Source organism: Taurulus bubalis (assembly GCF_910589615.1).
Source record: "Taurulus bubalis genome assembly, chromosome: 5".
Classification (NCBI taxonomy): Eukaryota; Metazoa; Chordata; class Actinopteri; order Perciformes; family Cottidae; genus Taurulus; species Taurulus bubalis.
In genome coordinates, this window is record NC_136593.1 from 22,444,310 (window position 1) to 22,461,599 (window position 17,290).

The 17,290-nt window shown below is 43.9% G+C and overlaps 1 protein-coding gene across 1 annotated transcript in view; it reads left to right on the forward strand.

Annotated features, from left to right (window-relative positions):
• Positions 1–346: 346 nt before the first annotated feature.
• Positions 347–17,290, forward strand: part of epha8 (eph receptor A8) — a gene marked incomplete at both ends in the record, with an annotated part of 97,983 nt that continues 81,039 nt past the window's right edge. The window contains one exon of the mRNA XM_079218348.1: positions 347–434. Within this exon, the coding sequence (XP_079074474.1) occupies positions 347–434 (88 nt within the window). The remainder of the gene's footprint in view (positions 435–17,290) is intronic.

Here is a 17,290-nt window from a genome sequence, read left to right on the forward strand (position 1 = left end):
TTGACAGACACACTTGTTCCCGCCCCCTCCCACCGGCTGCCTACCGAAAGTGTATGTATGTATGCGCGTGTGTATGTGTGTTGTGTGTTGTGTGAGGGAGCCCGGCAGACTGAAGCGAGCCACAGAGGCAGGCTCTAACTCCAACCCAATGAGCTCGCAGCCCTCACACTCACACACACACGCTCGCCTCACCGCCGGCTCTCGCTCCAAACCCTGGGACTCAGTAGGAGACAGAGGAGAAGAGAGAGAGAGAGAGCGAGACAGAGGCAGCGAGTGGCAGAGAGGCAGAAGGGAGTAAGAGAGGAGAGAGGCAGAGGGAGACTGGCGGGGTGAGAGGGAGAACACCATGGCTTCAGATCCGGGGCTGGCTGCGATGCTGCTTTGGACTATATCACTACAGGCTCTGGGCACTGCAGGAACTAACAGCAACGAAGGTAAGTGTGTGTGTGTGTGTTTAAAAAAATACATCATCTATGACTTTGACAGCCAAAGGGATTAACTTCACACATGTGGAGCTCCTGAAAAACCCCAATGCACGGCACAAACAGACGCACTTAGACGGCGCGTTCGCGTGTGACAATCCAGGGGGGATGGCACGACATCAAAGTTGGCTAAGCACAGCAACTCAAGGAAATCTGGGTGACGTCTGTGTGTGTGTGTGTGTGTGTGTGTGTGTGAACTCGTTTTGACATCGCTCATATTTGCCAGTGGGTTGCGTGTCGGGCAGCGAACGGCGCATGTGTCTGCTGCGAGGTTAAGCTGTGACGCCAAAAGTGAACGCCTTTTTACGTCCCCGATCCGAGGTGAACGTCTTCTTTTGAGCTCCTTATATGATGTGTGTGTGTGTGCGTGTGTGTGTTTTTGCGTGTAAGTGTGGCGGTGCTCCCTTAAGCCCCGGCCTGGGTTTGTTTACTTCCATCCTCCTCCTGTCCTTTATCTTTCCACCACGAGACGGGAAACTGTTGTTGTCACTTGTTCAACTAATGCCACACACACACACCACAAAGTCCCCCGGCGCCTTTCTTTCTTTGTGTGTGTGTGTGTGACATAGGTCTGGTCTCAAGAGGTTGAGTGACGGCAGCGATTCGACCCGTTAGGGCCTTCTTCGTCCCCCGACAACAACATTCAGTTTGCCACTGCAGGAGGGTGAGGAAGGGGGGTGAGAGAAAAAAGAAGACGAGAAAAAGAAAAACGAGAGAGATTAGGTGGGATCACCTCAGTGGAGAGGTGAGGGTCAGCGCTTATCCTCTGTTCAAGCTGAGCAAAGTCGGGACGGGAGAGTCGGGCCGCCTCGGGTCCGACGGAGCAGGAGGCGAGACGGGGAGCCCGTCGCCTCGGCGACGACCGCGTGCAGCATCACCGCCCTGTTGTGACTCACACGTCGGGCTTCGTTTCCTTTCTCCCCGGCCGCTGCTCCTGTTTTCTAATACGCTCACTGACGTCCCACGCCAAGCGTCCTGATCGTCCCACCTCCCTCGTTCCGATTCGTCCGACCTCCCCTGTGTGTGATCGTCGCCTATTTTGCAGATTAATGATTTCGTGTGATTGGAGAAATAACGGCAACGCGACCCGGCGCCCGCTCTCCGTTTACCGGGTTTAAATATTTGCTTTATTTGATCTGGATTGAATATAAAGCGCACCTGACCGTCTGTTTCCAAATGTGTAAAAAGAAAGAGTTCCTTGTGCGTTTCACCGTCCCATCATGCGTCCGCAGGTCTGAGCGTGTTTCCGCCGCGTCACTGAAACACAAACTGTTTCTTAATACAAAATCGCCACAACAAAATCTTTGCGATCAGTTTCATCTCATTATTTGCTAGAATTAATAAGGATTTTGGTCAGTATGTCCCGTACAGGTATACAAGTCTTATCTCTGCGTTTACTCCAGATTGTGAGGCACATTTTGAAAGCGGAAGGATCCACTGAAACTGGTTATATTTTCTTTAGTGCAGGGTTTATTTCACACAGATTTTTCTTATTTTTGTGTGGCATTTTTACCTTCAAGACGGTATAGCGAGAGACAGACAGGAGAGGGATGTGACGGCAAGGTTGCTCTGGTGGAATCAAACCGGGGACGATGCGGTACGTCATACCACGATGCTCCTGCAGTTCCATTTTGAGCCAAAACGCTTTCCCAAAAATGATTGGGGGTTGGAGAACCACCTAAAACAGCAACGAGGCTGTCATGTGACTCTAAAACCAAATCCCATTTCAATGCGTCTTGTTTTCCTGCTGATACAACATGAACCTTTTACAGAACAACAAGTTATTATGTGCAGCTTTTGAATTGTCCCCCTGGAGTCCTTTCAGCATGAAGCATACTCCTGGATCTATAAATACAAAGACGACGAAAACTGCTATTTGTCATGTCATGAGACGGCTTTAAAAAAATATAATGTATAGTTGGTCCCATTACGTTTACAGTTTAGTTGACGGGAATGACTCAATTGGTTTATATTCACACTAGTTCACCCTAGGAAACTCACTCTACGGGGAAAAGTCACCAGAGAATTGTGAATATAACAAAATGAGATTTTGCTCCCATCGCCCGCGCTAATTTATCAAAATGAAAACGAGAAAAACTAATCCAATATTTTCAAGATCCTTTAAAAACTTCTTTAATTTCATATTGGAAGTGATTGTGTGTGTGCGTGTGTGTGTGTGTGTGTGTGTGTGGGCCGGGGGAGGTATTGTTATAAGCCCAAACAAATAGTTCATGTCTAAATGACATCTAATGCATTTTATTAAAAAGACGATAAAGGCAAAAATGTCATTTCGCCTCTCAGCTTTGTGTTCGGCTGCGTCGTGACTGCAGGGCAATTAGGAATATTACATGTTCGTGGAGGAGGCGACCTTTGGAACGAGCTTGAAATTAAATAGGTGGAAGAACAGGCAACTGCTCGCACAACCATGAAGAGCTCCACTCGACAACACACACACACACACACACACACACACACACACAACTCTTCAGGGGCACTCACGAAAAAGACAGACGCTGTGTTTGTGTACGTTTGACGTAGGAGCAGAAGGCATGGCCGGCCATTTTGTTTTTGTTCATGTTTGCAGTCGTGCTCATTTTGTGGGGACACAAACACACATAAAGCAGGCGGGTTTCTTAGAAGGCTGCACTCAGCCACCACTACTCTACCACTAATTTGAATGTATATATACACACACGCATACATATATATGTACATATATATTTATGTATACGTATTTGATCCCATCCACATTGTCACTCAAGCGTCCGTCACTCATTTGTTAACGGAGTGCTGTGTGTGTGTGTGTGTGTGTGCACATATATATGTATATATATGGTAAGGTGGAAGGATAGCACAACGGCCGACCTATAATGTTTCGTCATTTCATTAATGTGTTTTCCTTCAATAGAGACACAGTAAATATTAAGTTTTTTTTTTTTCTAATCCAGGAACGGAAAGAAAAGCATAAGCGCTGGGATCAGTGAGAGCAGCAGGGGATGTAGTGGAGGAAGGTTAAAGCTCACTGTACCAGCGTGTGGTTTAGCACTCTTTAAGCGGATGTACAGCTTTGCTTTCTTATCTGAGCACACACTGTAGTATCACAGGTGAAAGGTTAAGATGAGGTCATTGCAAAAACGTATTCTTTTATAAAGTTTTGTATTTTTTTTAAAGTGCTTTCCGATGCATTCTGTCTTCAAAACTTGTTATGAGCTAGTAACAACGGGTTTTCACCTTTGTAATAAAGTGTTTTCTCTTTTCTCAGACCTTAACACTTAAGTTTGTCTCTATAATAAAATAAAAAAAATTGGAGATACATGGATTTTCATTGGACGGGGACAATATTGGGAAAATCTCCTGTCAATTTAACTGCAATCTTGCCGAGTTCAACCCACAACATCCGTCTGTGTCTTTCCCTAGTTTTCCCTTTTTCTCTCTATTGTAAAAAATGGGTGAGACAAAGTATGAGCGAATTATGGAGTCCATCAAAATACATTTTGTTTCATGTATTAATTTATTTTAAGTTTTTTAACAATTAATTGAATAAATAACATAAATATATACAGAAGATACGGTGATAAATATAACTATGAAATTGTGAAATAATTTGATACATTCCAAGTCGTGTTGATTTATTATGATGAAATGTTATGAAATGTAATTGCAGGTCATTCAAGTGACTTTCTATATATTACATAGCCTCCCCAATGACCATTTTATTTCATTTCATCACAAAGTCTGAGAATTGTATGCATTTGGTGTCTTTCACCATACGTATTGAACATAATATTCATTTCATAATGTCATTTATTTTTCTGAACACAGGTTGCAGTATTTTCCTGCGATACAAGGGCACATTTTAGGATTCCACTTTTCAAACTTTGTTTCCTGACACTTTTCTTTGCTGACAACCAAAACAACAAACGCGACACATCCAGTACGTCCTCAAACTAGAACTGCGAAGTCCGAGGAGGCTTTGAACGCTAAACATCAGCACTGAAGTAAAATTCCAGAAAAAATATTTTTCAAGGAAACAATTCAGACGGGAAACTTCGAAATCCGTCGTATTTCGAGTGACCAAAATGGCCACACCAAATTCTGTATCGCTATGTATTCTGTATCAGTATTGAAAATTCTGATAAATCCATGAAGGCCAACCACATATAGGGAGCGTGACATGAAGCCGAACTGTAATGTATCCAGAGGCCCCCATCTGTGTTGTAATCGGGGGTTGCAGTGGGGTTTGTCAGTTGGGGAACCCTAACGGCCAATCCACACAGTTTATATTACATCTGTTACCCGCGCGTTTCACAGAGCAGCTAAGCTTCCGTTTGTATTAAATGTATTGCCACAGGTGGGGGGTCAGGGTCAGGTCAGGTTGTCAGACTTTGTGATGAAACAAAATAAATTGGTCATTGGGGGGAAAACGGCGTTTGAATATCCAGAAAGATACTTTTTGGGGGGATAAAAGCTGGAGTTAAATAAAATAAAAGACCTGCAATTACATTTCATACCATTCCGTCATAATAAACCAAACCCCTAGTTTTAAATACACACAAGTACATTTGTTGTCGTGTTTAGTGAAGCGTAATCTGCAATTGTTTCAATCCTACAAACATCCCCCCCTCACTCGTCATAGGCTGGACGGGGAGAATACAAATACAATGAATCGGTACAAGTTACTGTTGCATTTCTTGAGTTAGTTTCCAGCAGACGGAGTCGCCGTGGATCGATCACGTCTCGTTTACGTCTCGCGTCCAGTGACTCCAAGTAAGATCCAGTGTTGCGTTGCCGGACGGGGGAAATCACATTGCTTTCCAATTTGTTCAGTGAGTATCTCAAAGGCATCGATGAAAAAATGAACTTGCTTGACATCGTCATGTGTGAAACTGGCAATCTGATTATTTTTTTGCACAATATATCGTTCCGGCCCCAGTTCAACACGCTGGTTGTGAGTGTGTGAATCATTTGCCCGTATGGAGGCGATGTCCTTCCTCGAGCATCTCCTCCAATCTGCCGGGCCACTGTACCCGATTAAACTCCTGAAGACTTGTTTCGCACTGTCGCTTTCCCCAGCGAGGACAGAGAGCATTCCTTCAGGTTGCTGTTAGCAGCGAGGAACATGAAAAGACACATGCAGAGAGCAGGACTCGCTGCTAATGAGCAAAAAACGTAGGTGGATGATTATTCCCACATACCTCTGCAGCAGGAGGACCGGGGGGGGGGGGGGGGAACCAGAGGCACGGAACGACAAATCGTATTATTTATTTTTCAATATTTAAAGATTTGAACATGTAATTTAGAAGCAACAAAATCACAGGAAAAACAGTGAATTTAGAGGGAGAAAGTTGAAAAGAAGCTGGGAGCTGCATATTTTTACTCTTTGTGCAATAAAAAAGGCAAAGACAGAATTTCTGTCTGTGAAAAATAAATAAATAAAGGGTTTTGATTTTGATCACCGCTACAGCAGATGCTGCTGTTTGTATTGATCTCTCCTCTTAGTCGAGTATACCTTCTGCATGTTTAGAAACATCACACAAGAGGAAAAATGCGCAAGAACTTGTGGTGATTAATAGCTTGGAGAGGAAACCTTTCTGCAACAGATTACTGAGGAAAAAAAGCATTTAAGCTCTTGTGATAAGTGACGAATTTGCTGAAGAGTGTGGTCCTCAGTGTCTTGCTCAAGGACACTTCAGCAGGCTGACGAGGGAAGATATTTCCTTTCACAGGGTTCATATTGGAGCTCTTAACACCTTTTAGTGACTTGTGGAGCTGCCTCTCTGCACCTTCAACACACGGTGTGTGTGTGTGTGTGTGTATTTATTTATGGATGTATATGTGGACGTATATGCAGATGTATTTGTGGATGTACATGTGGACGCATTTGTAGATTTATTTGTGGATGTACATGTGGATGTATTTGCGGACATATTTATTTGTGGGCGTATATGTGGACTTCTAGATGTAGTTGTAAATGTATTTGTGGATGTACATGTGGACGTATTTGTAGATGTATTTTTGGATGTATTTGTGGACGTATATGTGGATGTTTATCTGGATGCTTTTTCTTTTTCTTTTTAAGCCTCCTGTAAACAGGTGTTTGAATTAAATTAGCGTTTCACTGTAAACACTAGACACAGTGCATCTGAACCTTTTGCATAATGATACTATGGTAATTCTACTGGGATGTTTATATAAAATCAAATAAATTAAACTATATCCTGTCTCATGCATCAAAAATACCAACAGCCTCATTAGTCAGTCTGTCAGTGTGTTTCTTTCTATCACACACATACACACACACACACTTCTGTTTTTGTTTCGCTCAATCACTTACAGCTGTCAGTTCTCGGCCCATAATAGATAGAAGAGCATTCAGAGATGTGGGGTTCTCGGAAAAGTCTGTAAGAGGGTAGGACGTAGGTATCGTTTGTATCATTGCGGGAACACATTTTAAGAAAAGGGGGTCTGCCAATACGGAAAGTTTTCAGTGTCAAACACTTTATTTCCTGCCTTAGGGTAGAAATATAACAAATATGTAATTTAATGCAGTAAGACTATTACTTTAAAACATTTATTCTCTACGTAGATATTTTCTCATTTAATGAAAGCATTAAGTCAGCACACATGTAGGCGTGATTCACTCTTCCCTCATCTCTTGAGAGGTAACCTCTTTAAATGTGCATATGGCACCTAGTCACGTCAATCGATTCATCAGTCATCTGTGTTGTGTTCTCTGAAAAGTCATAATATTTTGAGGAAAAAAGTGACGAAATAGAGTCCTAATCTAATGAAAATAAAGAAGAAAAAAACCTGTCCTGTAGTCCGCTGTGCATTATGTTATTGCTCAGCGCTGTAGAGGAAAGCAGCCGTGGTTCAGGCAGGATAAGAAGCGCCGCGAATTTACTTCTTTGTATCAGTTTAAATAATAATAATAAAAGCAAATGCATGCCTCGGCAGTCTTTGCTAAGAGACCATAGACTCTATATGAGAAGTGGCATCACCCATTGGTTTGTGGACTGCCGTTATGATGCATCGAGTCGTCGCCATCTTAGATTAGTTCAAACAAAAATTGCCACCGATAAACGGAAGTTACCATATTTGGCATGCCGAGGAGTGAGGTAGAGACGCTTTATACGGCTCTGGTAGCGGCAGCAACCTGTCAATCACAGGAAGCCTGCCCTAAAGCATCTTTATGGTCTATTTGACTCTAAATGGGAGCATAACTTAATCATATTCACAACGTTTACTGAGGGAATAAATCAAGGGAGAAGTCATCTTCTATACAATTTGACTTATTTTTCCAACCGGAGGAGTCGCCTCCTGCTGATCAGAAGAGAGAATGCAGGTTTTAGGACACTTCCGCAGCGGCTGCACTCGGCAGACCCGCTGGAGAGGGCCTGTATGTGCGGCGCCGTGGGAGCGCATTTGAAGACCCAGAGGGGTGTTCGCCTCTGTCTTCCGGTTCGCCTCAACACAGGTTTCTGTCGGCCGGCCACCAGCTCCCCTCCCCTTTCCTCCCCAAGGCACCGGCCTTCATTGAGACATCAGCCTTGTTAGCCAGCTGTCGACAGGAATATAGGAGTGAGCAGATCAATACGGCCGCGACTGCCAGTTCTCCAGCAGCTCGCCAGGCCTCAGAAAAGCAGGGGGCCTCTCTTGAGCCCCTTTTCCACCCATTAGCAGGACCTGACGCTGGGCTGGCCAGAGTTCTGCAGCCTCTGGGCCCGCCTCCGCTATGCCCTGTGATCGAGTCTGCATCGTTGGGTAATTCATGTTTCACTTGCTCTGCTACCATAGTGGGGTGGAGGAGACTTCACTGATGTGAGGAAGAAGCAAGAGTGAGAGGCAGAGGTGGGCAACGGCTGACAGCTCTGTAACGGGCTGGTGTTGCGGTTGTGTTAGCGCATCCCTCCTGGAGAGAGATCTCTGTGATGTTCCCCATCGCGGGGACTGATGAATGACGGAGATCTGGCTCTGCAGCAGCAGCCACATCTCCTCTGGTATAGACGGACAGGGGAACACAGCGTGGGTTGGGAAACAAAAGAGAGGCTGCGTGATGGAGGGAGAGAGAGAGAAGGATCGAAGGGGAGAAACAAGGAGAGTGTGAGGTGGTCACGGGGGAGGGAACTAAGTGAGACGGAGGGGGGGTCGTCTGAAACGCATCTCTGCGAGTTCCATCGGCGGGTGTCTTTATCAACGCCGGAGCGGAGCGCTGATAATTTGTCCGTTCTCAATTCCCTTCAATCCATTAAAGGATTTAAATGTTCATTAAGTTTAATAGAAGCCCAGCGCAGGTCTGATACGCTCTTGATAAACGCCGGCAAAACCTGCCAACCTGTTCCAATAGCTGAGGCTACAAAGAACCATCCGAGTAATGAGGTCAAACTCAAGAGTTTGTGCTCGGCTCACTTAGTAAAGAGCGCCCGGCCCCCTCCGAGTCACAGGAACGAGCCGAGAGCGAGCAGCGCGTGAGTTCATCAACAAGTCCTGCAAACTAAACGGGTTGTTCGTCATTACGTCGTCTGAGCCGACCGAATCCTTTTGGCAGGACGGCGTTGTGCCTCGGGGTCAAGTTGAGGCAGTGAAAAGTATCTGCTAGAGGTTCGAGGAAAGAATAGTGTTGTGTTTTAATGAAACAGTTAGGGAATAAGCATGCAGTGGAGTCTAGGGGGGCCCCCAAGGACTACAAACCTCAGTAACCTCATTGGCCACCATACACACCTTTGGGGTGACTTTTTTTCTTCTTCTTTTTTTAATCATAGCACCTTTGTGGTTTTTTAGGCAGCAAACATTTATATTTTAAACCAAACTAAAATCTTTTCTTTTTAACCTAAACATGTCATTTTGTTTCTTAAAATCAACAGATTCTGCATTGCACAGATGGCTCGTGTTGCTGTAAATTCAGAGGTCATTTTTTAGCAATACTCTTTTTGCAAATGAAAGGTTTAATACAGAAATAATGAAAAGCCTCTTACCTAATTCAATACACTGACTTGGTCTGGCTTGACCATTAGCTTATGGTGGTTAATGGTAGCAATGTTACCAAACCTTAGGTCTGACTGACATGAAGTCGGTTAACTAACATAAGTTAATGAATTAATGACTCGTCTACTATCGTCAGATAAACCATAGTTTTGTCACAACATTTCAACTAGAAGTAAACAGAGTGTGCTGTCAAGTGTCGTCATTTGGGTTCACATAAGATAGATAGATGTATACTTTTTTTTATATCAGAAAGAATATCAGAAATGCAAAATACACAATATATACAACAAAACAAAACAGAGCAGCATCGGTATTTGACGTTGTGAGTGAGAACGAGTTGAACAAACACCTTACTAAGAGTTTTAAGAAGTTCTCCTTCTGCTTTTCCATACAACAGTCAACTCGTCAGGTTACCTGACTGTAGTTGTAGGCTCATCTGGGCAGCGCCGAGGACAGTGTATAATGAACAGAAAGGGTGCAGGAGGATAGATTCCTCTGGCAGGTGTGTAGCACGCTCATGTGATGTAGCGAGTCCCGAAACGACCGTGATGCAGACTGATGGATGGCTCCTGGGGCCTGTTTCCATGAGGAAATAATGCATTTTACACCCTGTAATCTGTCCATATATCACGGGTCTGATGTAATTAATATGTGGAGAGAGGGGGCAGATAGCTCATTTCTCATCTAATGAAAATCCGTGTGCACACAATCCAAACAGATGCAGGCACGGACGAATCCACGCATTCGCTCACGCACATCTGTGTGGACGATGTTAACGACGAGTGCATGAGAGTCTTAAAGGAACGGTTGCGTTGAAACTGTCTCGTACACCCGGAAAGGGGAGGAGGAGAAAGTGAACAAATCAAATGGAGGGTATTTTGGCAAAAAAGGTTTGTAAAAGTCTATTTCAATGTCTTGCATCAGTGCCTCGTCTGTGAGTTACCTCCCGCTGTAGTAACCGCAGCATTTAGTGTGAAAAAAGTGTGCGTGCGTGCGTACGTGTGTGTGTTAAAAACGTTCTCCCCTTGTTTGGAGGACAGGATTGTCTGTGTGGTAAATGAAGCCGTAAAAGAACCTTTGGCTGTCCTGACCTCCTGACTTTTGCGGTCACCGTTTTACAGCAAATTCATCACTTGCCCGACAGACATCCAGAGCACAGGGCGAGACATGAAGAGTAGTTTTCATACTCCTTATTGAAGTAATTTGTAATTTTTTTAATTTGCTACTTACTTGATTAATTTTTTCACCACTACCTTTGGGGTAGTTGTGAGATCCTGTTGGAAATGGAGCAAATTTGAAGATAAACTGCATATTGGCAGTCTCTGGAATGTTGCCTAAAAATGACTTACAATTCTTCCAGACAATCTTTCCCGTGTTTAATGGGACGATTTAGTCGTGGCTAACACTCAAACAGAGCCAAAATCGGGGAGTCCAAAGACTTTATTCTCCTCTGTCGCCCTCTGTTCATACTAAATCCACACTGCTACTCATTCATCTACTCACACTCAAACTAGATTAACAACAAAGCCTGTGTATCCCTGCAGGGCCGGAGACTGTGATGACATAGGGAGGAAAAGTTAGCGTTAGCTCTGCGCCGCAACTTCCCACACTCCGACACGTCCTCCTGTGGGGGAAACAAACACATTATTATAAGACAACGGACCCCTAGGCACTGCCTTGCTTAGAGGTCTCGCCACCACTCCTCATGGAACATGTTACAGTTGTCCAAATGTGTCTCTGTTTATTTCCTGCTGCAGTGCAAAGAATATATAAAAGCAGGCAGCTTCATTACATCATCGTGACAGCACTCCAATTTTGCATTGGTGCCAGACTTTGGTGCCAGTTCCAATAAAGGGAATGTGGCGGGCAAGGTGCTTCCACACAATTAGAAAAACAAATAAAAAAGATATTGTTATCAAAATGTGAGGTTTTTCGTGTCTTTGTAGTCGTTTTGTTTCTTTGTGTCTATTTGAGTTTGCTTTGTCCCTTTTGTAGATATTGAGTCTCTTAGAGGTTGTTTTTTTGTGTCTTTGTAGTTGTGTCTCTCTTTTGCCCCGATTCAGAGTTGCTTTGTGTCTCTTTGTAGTCATTTTGAGTCACTTCCTGGTTGGCCCCGTGTCTCTGAGACAGTGCGTAGGTGAAGGCCAGGGGCCCCCTGACACTCTGGGCCGGGACCGTTTGTTAATCCATCGATGTGTGGAATGGGAAGACTTGTGCTGTAAAACTGCGCCATACACCCACGTTCTTGCTCCTGGCGTTCGTTGGCTGCGTGACATCATCAGGACCACATACAAAGAGACAAGACAGAAGAAGAAAAAAGTCACATGCATGCGAACACTTAAAAGATTCATGAACTTTGGTAACGAGAGAAAACTCATTAATCACAATCATTATCTATTATCTCTCAGGGATTACTGGCTTGGCGCCTCCTGTTGTAGGACTAGAGATCGGTCTGAAAAACATTTTCTGAAGGTCTAGGTCTTGTCTCGGTCCGGGATTTGTTTTATTTCAAGATATAAAACGTCCACATTTCTTTTTAAATTATTTGTAACATTATGTGGATAAAAACTTCACTCATTTCTAATTTGAAACTTTTGTTACTGCCCCCCCCCTTCACACCCACTACAACAGGGCTCTCAAGTGTCACGCATTGAGCGTGACTGTCACGCATTTCGGTCTTAAGTCACACCCTCCCGCCACACATCGTATTTCTCACGCTGAAAAAAACCTCTAGGCTATTTAATGTGCTGCAGCGCGCAAACATGACCTGGTCGCGCTGCCCTCACCATGGAGGAATCAAGCACGTCTCCCCCGAATCCCCAGCCAATCAATAAAAAGAGATGGGCGACACGAATAGCCAATCAGAAAAACGTATCTGTTGTATCTGGGTGAAATGTAATCCCGGCCTCCGCCACCCTGCACTACAATATTGTCTTTATCGAGTAGTTTCTGATGGTATACTTGGACAGACACACATGTACAGTATACACGGCAACAACGGTGAAATAAGACAAATCTTCATTTTGTAAAAAAAAAAATGGGAATGTGGATCTTTTTCGGATCAAGTTAACAGACATGAAAATCCCTCACCTTTTGGCAAAATTCGCCGTTTTGAAAAATAAAAAATAAATATATATATTTCATCCACGTGAATCACGTAGATTCAAAGAGGTTTTTTTTTTGGGGGGGGGGGGGGGTCAACTGTCCGCCGTTTCTGAGATTGGAGTGGGACACAGAAAAAAAACTTTCTCCCCAATAGAAGCAATAGAAGATCTTTGACGTTGCGAGTTTTGGCCAATCAGCGTTAAGATGTCTACAGCGGCTTCATTTCCCTCCCACCAGTTTAATAATAGCAAGCTAGTCAGCCTGCTAACAAGTTAGCTAACGTTGTTGGAGAGACAGCGAGTGAGATTACTGGCAGCGGAGAGTCCGTGGCAGCGTGTGACGACAGACAGGAGAGCGGCGAGTCAGCGGCGCTGCAGTTCTACCTACCGACACCTGACTACATATAAGGAGAGGACAATGGAGATTTTATCCAACTTTTATTTTAATAAAAAAAACGAAATGAGTTTCCTCCGTAGGGTGGCCGGGCTACTGTTTATATTTAAGGGTTTAAGATCTACGTGAAGGAAAAAGTGTATCCTCTAGTTAATTATAATCTATATAGTTATGCGGTTATAATCGCTGTCACACAGAGAGAGATGTGCATGTTCAGGTTTACTGGTGGAAACATTATTCAGTGTTCTAGACTAACAGTGACGTCTCCTCAAAGTAAAGTGGTATAACCGTATGACATAATATGGTCAAATAAAAAGGCTGGTACATTATACATATTATGGCATATAAGTGTAATATTATGAAGTGAAATGTAGTAGTAGCAAAACAATATTCAGTATAGTATAGCAGTATTGCATATTGTAAGTATTAAGTCTACAAAATATATATACACACACACACACACACTACCGTTCAAAAGTTTGGGGTCACTTAGAAATTTCCTTATTTTTCAGAGAAAAGCACTGTTTTTCAATGAAGATAACATTAAATTAATCAGAAATACACTATACATTGTTAATGTGGTAAATGACTATTCTAGGTGAAAACGTCTGGTTTTTAATGAAATATCTACATCGGTGTAGGCCATTTCCAGCAACCATCACTCAGTGTTCTAATGGGACATTGTGTTTGTCATCGCATAGAAGACTAATGGATGATTAGTAAACCCTTGTGCAATTATGTTAGCACAACTTAAAACAGTTATGCTGGTTAGATAAGCTTTACAACTGGCCTTTCCAATGCATAGCATCACATGTGTGGGTTCCATTATACTCTCAAAATGGCCAGAAAAAGAGAACTTTCATGTGAAACTCGCCAGTCTGTCCTTGTTCTTAGAAATGAAGACTATTCCATGCGAGAAATTGCTGAACATTTGTCTGGGTGACCCCAAACTTTTGAACGGTAGTGTATGTGTGTGTATGTATATGTGTGTATATATATGGGTATTGACAAAAGAATAATTAAAACCCATAATGATCATAGTTTGTCAGCTTCTCGACGAGTGACGCTGTTCGGCACTGACTGCCCCCCCCCCCCCCCCGCCCCGCTGGTGTCACCTTTTTCACCCCTCATGAGTTTGCAGGTCTGACTGTAAATGTTAGACCCAGTGACAGGCTGGCATGAAATGGCTTGCATAATACTTAGTAAGGAGGCCATAATCATTTTTGACTCATGGCTGAAGTTAAGTTTCTCCAGCTCTCCCCAGGTTGACAAAAAAAAGCATCTCAAAATGCATCAGATTGATGCTTTAAAATATGGAATATTTAAATTTTTCTTACGGGGGAGCATGCCCCCGGACCCCCCTAGAGGGGTAATATCCTTCTCACCCTTTTCATCCCGACCCGTTTTCATGCCTGAGTTAAGGAGTGACTTTTTACTACGCCAGTTATTCCAACTGTCGAATAACAACGCAGTCACACACAGCTCTGACTCCTCCAGGACGAGTGTCTGAATGAAGCCGCTACCAGCGCTCCTTCAGGCGAAAATTAACTTTTTCGCAACCATCTGTACATTGACTTTACATGTAATCTTCTCGCGCAAATATTTCGCAACTCTTTTGGTGTGAACGCAGCATAAGCGTCGGTATCTGACGAGAACGGGCTGTAAAGTCATATAACTGTGTTAAGCATCGGCCCAAGGTTGGGTCCCTCAACAACTAGTGTCCTACTCATGGTATGCATTTCTCATGGCTCCGATATGTGGCCCCCTTTATGATGTCATCCCAATAATGACATTGTGCGCTTGTTTCTCTCAAAGCATGCACACTTCAGAGCAGAAATTCTGATGTGACGCCACTGACTGACAGTAATGATCCCTATGCGTCATTAAGCGCACGCTGGAGGTGATGAGAGCTCTGTATGTAACATGCCAGCTCGCCGAAACCATGGAAATGATTAAAGGGGCGTCGGTGTGAAATAGAGACAGACATGCAGCACGTGGGCTGAGGTGAGCCGACTGAGGGGGGAGAGCAGTGCAGAGAGAGTGTGTGTGTTATTTAATAAATAAAGAATAGAAGCCGTTTTTACTTATTGAGGAGGAAGGCAGAGCGAGAGCCGGGCTCGTATGGAAACATCACAGAGATCTCTGGACTGCGAGGCGAGTCTGTATCGATGAAGTATCACTGTCGTCTCGACTCAACTATTCTCTCTGCTCTGCTCTCGCTGCCTCTCCGTGCTGACCTCCACGTGAACTCCCCTCCGCCATAAATCAATAAGTTGAGGCATGCTTTGTCTTTGGCTTTCGCACCGGCAGACCAATGCTGAAAATCAAAGCCTCTGTCCAGTTCGGCGGGTGTTGCGGACATCCGACCCGGATCTCCGCGGCAGCCCAGACTCTTCTGTTTCCCCTCTACTTTCTCGCCCCCCCTACTCTCTTTCTCACCTCACCTCTTTTACCTGCCTCTATAAATATCTCTGCACGCTTTTCCCCCGCTACGTCTCCGTCCCTCTGGAGGTTTTCCCCAGGGAGAGGAAGCAAGGCAGACCTGGGCAGCAGCAGCAGCAGCCTGCTATTCGCTCCTCTGTACCCCCCTGGGACAGGATGAGCCTCTCCTGGCCCTGAGCCTCCTCCACCCTCCATCATGCAGCAAACACTATGTGCCTTGCAGGGAAATGCAATGCGGGGGTCCCGTGCTCCGGGCCGGGAGCACCTGCTAAATTATGATACCCGGGTAGTGCCGGCCAGCGTGAACAGAATCATTTCAACAGCCGCCCAGCCCACTCTCTGTAATAGTTTTTAAGGCATGAACTCGTGCGCTGTAACGACACATTTCGTTTTTTTAGGAAAAGCGCTATCTCTAGTGCATTTTGTGCTGATCTTATAGGGGGGAGTTGCGCCGGTGTGCTCATCCGTGCCTCATTTCCAGAACAATTCTGGATGCTCCAGCTGTGATAATGATGTGTGCTGTTGCGTCTGCAGAGTAAAAAAAAAGTACTGAGGTTACGGAAAACAGCGAATCCATGCCTGCGTGTTGCAGTGTCGGGTTACAGCTTTGGTGATGTGACATGGGTGTGAGTCCCTGCCTCAGTACTGTGATATTTTTTATTAATACATAAGAGGCACTGCAGGTACACTATAATCTGAAATGTTTCCTAGTTTGATTCTTAGTGAATTACAAAAAAGGATAATACCATCTTGACTCGCGTGTTAGTTTAATATCAGCAAACTCAAATGTATCAGAATTCTGCGCTGTCGTACCGTAAAAAAAAAAAAATCAATCTGGCGAAGTCAATAAATATAAAATATATGAGTCTGAGTAACTATTTCATCAAAAAAGTATCAAGCATGGGACAGAGTCCTATTACTCTGGGAGGATGCTAGAAACGGTTAAAGGCACCTCGCAAACAGAGTCTCGATGCTGGGCCCTGGGTCCTCCGGGGTTTCTGTCCGCTTCTACTTTCATGTATGATCAGGAATTTGGAAATCTTTCTTGAGAATTATATACATGAAGCAACTGGACACTGTAACGAGCTTCACTTTCAAAATGTTTGGGTACGTGAGTGATGGGAGAAGTCCTTAAAGTACTAATACAGCAATGTTAATATGACCCATTACAAGTGCAGCCAAGCTCCTACAGGAGTAAGTATGAACAGCAAAATGTACAAAAAAAAGCACTGGTTCTGCAGTAGGATGTCCCCTGTGGCTGATATGTATTTATGTAATTCACTATTAGATTGGTAATACTGCTGCATTGATACGTGAATAGCATTCTACTGGTTAAGGTGCAGCTGTTTTTAGTTTAGTCCAGTAGTCCCCAGATAAGTAATACAGAAAAAACAATGTTCTGATACACAAAGTATATGTTTTTTTATGTGTCATCATATTACTAAGTTCTACCTAAAAAAATTGTTGATGCCTTTTAATTCTATATATTATATCATCACTGTGATTCAAAAACCTGAATGAAAATGGAAAAATCACTGAGATACATGGTTTTACCTTGGATATGCTAAAGTGTGTGTGTGTGTGTGTGAGAGAGAGATATTTTGGCTGGTTACTGTTGTTTTCTCTGTTTACCACTTTAAACCTCTGAAATCTCATTTGATGCACTCACCATACAAACAGGAGAGTTCAGAAGGAGTAGATGAAAAGTAAAACTAAAAATTGTGGCTTTTTTATGTTGGGGGGGACGTCTGCATCAGAGCGTCATAATAAGTCTCTCAGCAGTCTTCTCCCTCCATCTGTTCCTCTGCACCAAGAACAAAATGCTTACACCACAATGGAGACACAGGGAGAAAAGAAGGGCCCTGGGGAGAAAAACTTCAGGG